Here is a 3,777-nt window from a genome sequence, read left to right on the forward strand (position 1 = left end):
CACTTTTAACCCTCCGACGTTGTCCAGGTTTACTTGCGCTCTTTGTGGTGATTGGAGAAGTTAGCAGACCGTTGGAAAACAATTATTGTTTTTTTCTTCTTGCGTTATATACGGCATTCGTGAAATCATTAAAGATCTTATCTTTATCATCAGTATGCTTAGCATCATTGCTTCACGGTGTTGCCTTTGCTGATTTTCAGGAATATTCTTAGTGAGACAAATCACAAGTGTGAGAAAACAAGAGTTGACGTCTTTCAGGAAATGAAAAATATATACATATTTCTTCTTGGAATTTTTAATCGTTCCTGCCACCTTCTTTATTGTGATATCATGCATAGTTTGACATATTAATTAGCATAAACACTAAGAGCGTATCTTGATAAAGTAACAGTAATGGTTTTATGTAGTACAGGGCTGATATATGTACTCTATATGTCAATAAACTATAAATAGAGTACTATGCTGTTAGGCTACAGGGTTCAGGAAGTAATCGAAAACTTTATCTGCATACAATGACAATAAAATGAGCGGTTCCGAACTGAGTAGATATTTGATGAAATGTGTTATAAAAATGTATTATAAATAAATATATTTTGAATCTTGAATCTGTTTATTTATATTTTACTTGTGTCCAGTAGATAGCAAAATGAGAGTTCCCGGCCGACCCTATTCAAATACACTACACAGTGTATTAGAATAGGCGGTCCAGCTTTTTCATGACTACCAAAATGACTCTTTACAACAAATAATGGCCCAGCTTTTTCATGACTACCAAAATGACACAATTGACCACGATGACGTCATCACAAAAGGTCATTTCCGTGACCACGATGACGTCATCACAAAAACTCTTTTCCGTGACCACGATGACGTCATCACAAAAGGTCATTTCCGTGACCACGATGACGTCATCACAAAAGGTCATTTCCGTGACCACGATGACGTCATCACAAAAGGTCATTTCCGTGACCCCGATGACGTCATCACAAAAACTCTTTTCCGTGACCCCGATGACGTCATTTCCAAATCATGTCGGGGAATGTGCAATCCTCCAATTTCCAAACGCGTAGGAAGTGATTCCGTCATCGAGTATATACATCTTGGTGTCTAACGGGCATAGCGACTTTTTGGTCTGCTTGAACGTGAAAAGCAAATGCTTGCTGCTTCGAATCGAGGTCATGTCGCAATACATATCCTCTCTGCTCGTCAACACCCGCACGTAATCGTCGTGACTTAGATGACCCCTTACGACGTATTTGGCGACCCCCTTTGCCCGCTTGACATTCAGCCTCGGCTCTGGCGTCCTGAACGAATACATTTTCGGTTTGAGCGCAACAAATTCCGACATGGGGATTCCACCCAATTCGTCCTTCATCTTTCCCGGTACTTTTTTATTTTTCTCGCTGTACAACATACTGCCCTCGTCGTAGTTGCTCGTGTCGAACCAATCTAAATTTTCTCGCATGTCGGCGTAAACATCCTCGGTGGTGATCTTGAGAATCAGGCTATCAGTGTCTGTGTACAAGAGCTTGACGCGATCGCCGTAAAAGGGTTTGAGCTTGTCGTACCAAAACTCGTACATTATGAGCTTGCTCAGATCCAAGACGGCCGCACCGCAATAGATGGGTTTGTTGAGCACGACCCGCGTCTTGTTCATGTGGATGGCTACGAGGTCATCGTTGATAGCGACGTGCCTGTTAAAGTTTGGTTTCGCCAAGAGCTTGGCTATTTTTCTACTTTCGCTATTTTTACACAAGATGACATTTTGCCTGTTGCGAACATTTTCCATAGTCTTGCCGAAAACGGAATTGTTCATTAGCTTGAAAAAGTCTTTTTCAAAGTCGGTTTTTGCCGCCTTTCTGAGCTCGGTATTCATGTCGATGTACTCTTTCATCCACGCCTGTCTCTTATACACATCTAGATGTGTATAAGAGACAGGTTTTATTGATTGGATGGTCTAAGTGAAAACCAGGAAGTAATCGACAACTTTATCTGCATACAATGACAATAGAATGAGCGGTCCCGAAGTGAGTGCCTCGAGGGCCTTTTCGTACTTGCCCGGATCGATAAACCTAAAATCCGATACCGGCAACGGCTGTCTCATGCCGCACCCGTACAGATTGTTTTCATCGAGATCTAGTCCGTACGTGCTGGGTTTTGTCTCGTCGTAGTCGTCTAAGTACTTGTTGTTAAACTTGCAGTATCGATGGGAAACCATGGTGAGACCGCCTCTGATTCCCTTTTCGATCATCATGTGCATGTCCAAGTCGGTAATCAGCTCGAGCACCACCCCGGTCATGCGGAGCAGCGCGTCCCAACTAAAACCCGGCAGCGTGTAATAGTTGCACGGATCCAATCCGTACTCTCGATACGCCGACGACCTAAAGTTTTGGAACACGTCGGCCAACAGCAAAACGTCCGTCTTGAGGTAGTGGTCGTGATAATCGCCCAAGTTTTTACATTTAAAATGCTCGTAAACCCTCGCGGCATGCTCGTAGTCGTCGTCGCTTATACCCTCGTCACGCAGGCTGCTGTAGAAGAGCTCCTTACTGGGTAAACCTTCCTCTCGAAACTTGTCAAACGAATCCATGTATTCGTACGGATACACACCCTTTCTCGTGAGCAGTTCCAAATCGCCCTCGCCGTCGAAAAATGTCTTGGTGAGCTTAAACTTGTCGATCGGCAACTTGCTCACCAGCGCCGACAACGAGGCGTTTAGAAATTTCATCGAATCGATGAATCTCAGGTTATCCGAGGTAAAGGAAATGTACTTTTCCGTATTACTCGGAATGCAACTAACCTTTCCCGGCATCTTTCCGATCGCCTGCATGATTAGGTGCCCGTCGTACCCGGCAAGATTGTGGAATATCACGGGTATGGGCGTATTCTCGTGTAACCGTAACTTGAGATTGCAACCCGCGTGAGCCGCTCCGCGATACGTGTCGGTGACGTGGCAGTGATCTCGCACCTTTTGTCCATTCTTTTTTACCGCACACTCGTAGCACGTCTTGAATTTGTTGTCGGGGTTGTTCTTGACCTTGTCGCATTTCCAACAGTCGCCGACCCCGCCATATTCCGTAAAACCGCCTCGTTCGCAGATCCAGCAGGTCGTCGCGGCCTCGAAGCTCGCTTCGTCCTCGTCCGTCATCACGCTGCGGGGGTCGACGGGTTTTCGCTTGAAAATGTCGACAATTTTATCCTTTTCGATCGCGAGTCGATCCAAAAAGGATTTTACGCACGCGCTCGCATCGTCGGCATTTGCGCTGCGTAAATCGTGTCCGACCGCTCGACCGTCGCACCTTACCACCACGTACGACCAACCGCACGGCACGTGCTTGGCGTCTCTAAACGTTTTCGGGCCGGACTCGTCTGGAGGCATCTTTTCCAAGATGCACTCGAAATCCGCATAGATTACAAACGGCGTCTTGGCCCTGTATTGTACGTTTTTAAATTTCAACAACTCACCATTTTCATCGGCGACTTGCACCGCCGTTAAGCCGTCGTTTATGCCCCTGCAATCGGGCTCGTGTTTTAACAGACGTTCTTCCGTGCTATAAACGTGCAAGCATCGACAGCAGAAATGCTTTTTCCCCTTGTGCTTGCTGTAGCCGGTGAGAAGCGGGCTCATCTTTTTAATCCACATGTAGTGATTATCGTACAGCAAGAGATTAATCAGCGTACGATCCACGTGCTCGCCGCCAAAGTATAGTGGATGCAAATACCCTTTACCCTCTTCTGCCCAGCCGTAAACGTTAATCTTGAGCCGAGGGTTATTCT

General features: G+C 45.8%; 1 protein-coding gene across 1 annotated transcript; it reads right to left on the reverse strand.

The window, feature by feature from the left end:
* Positions 1-1,027: 1,027 nt before the first annotated feature.
* LOC117113833 lies at positions 1,028-1,876 on the reverse strand. Its single transcript, XM_033257280.1, has one exon. It carries the CDS (start codon positions 1,874-1,876, stop codon positions 1,028-1,030), a length of 849 nt encoding a protein of 282 aa, XP_033113171.1.
* Between the last annotated feature and the right edge of the window lie 1,901 nt (positions 1,877-3,777).

Source organism: Anneissia japonica, unplaced genomic scaffold, assembly GCF_011630105.1.
Source record: "Anneissia japonica isolate Jap-2015-1 unplaced genomic scaffold, ASM1163010v1 scaffold694_len1028156_cov167, whole genome shotgun sequence".
Lineage (NCBI taxonomy): Eukaryota > Metazoa > Echinodermata > Crinoidea > Comatulida > Comatulidae > Anneissia > Anneissia japonica.

Bases quoted from the DNA above. Each gene is read 5' to 3' on its own strand.
- LOC117113833 (XM_033257280.1), bottom strand. From the start codon at position 1,876: ATGAATACCGAGCTCAGAAAGGCGGCAAAAACCGACTTTGAAAAAGAC.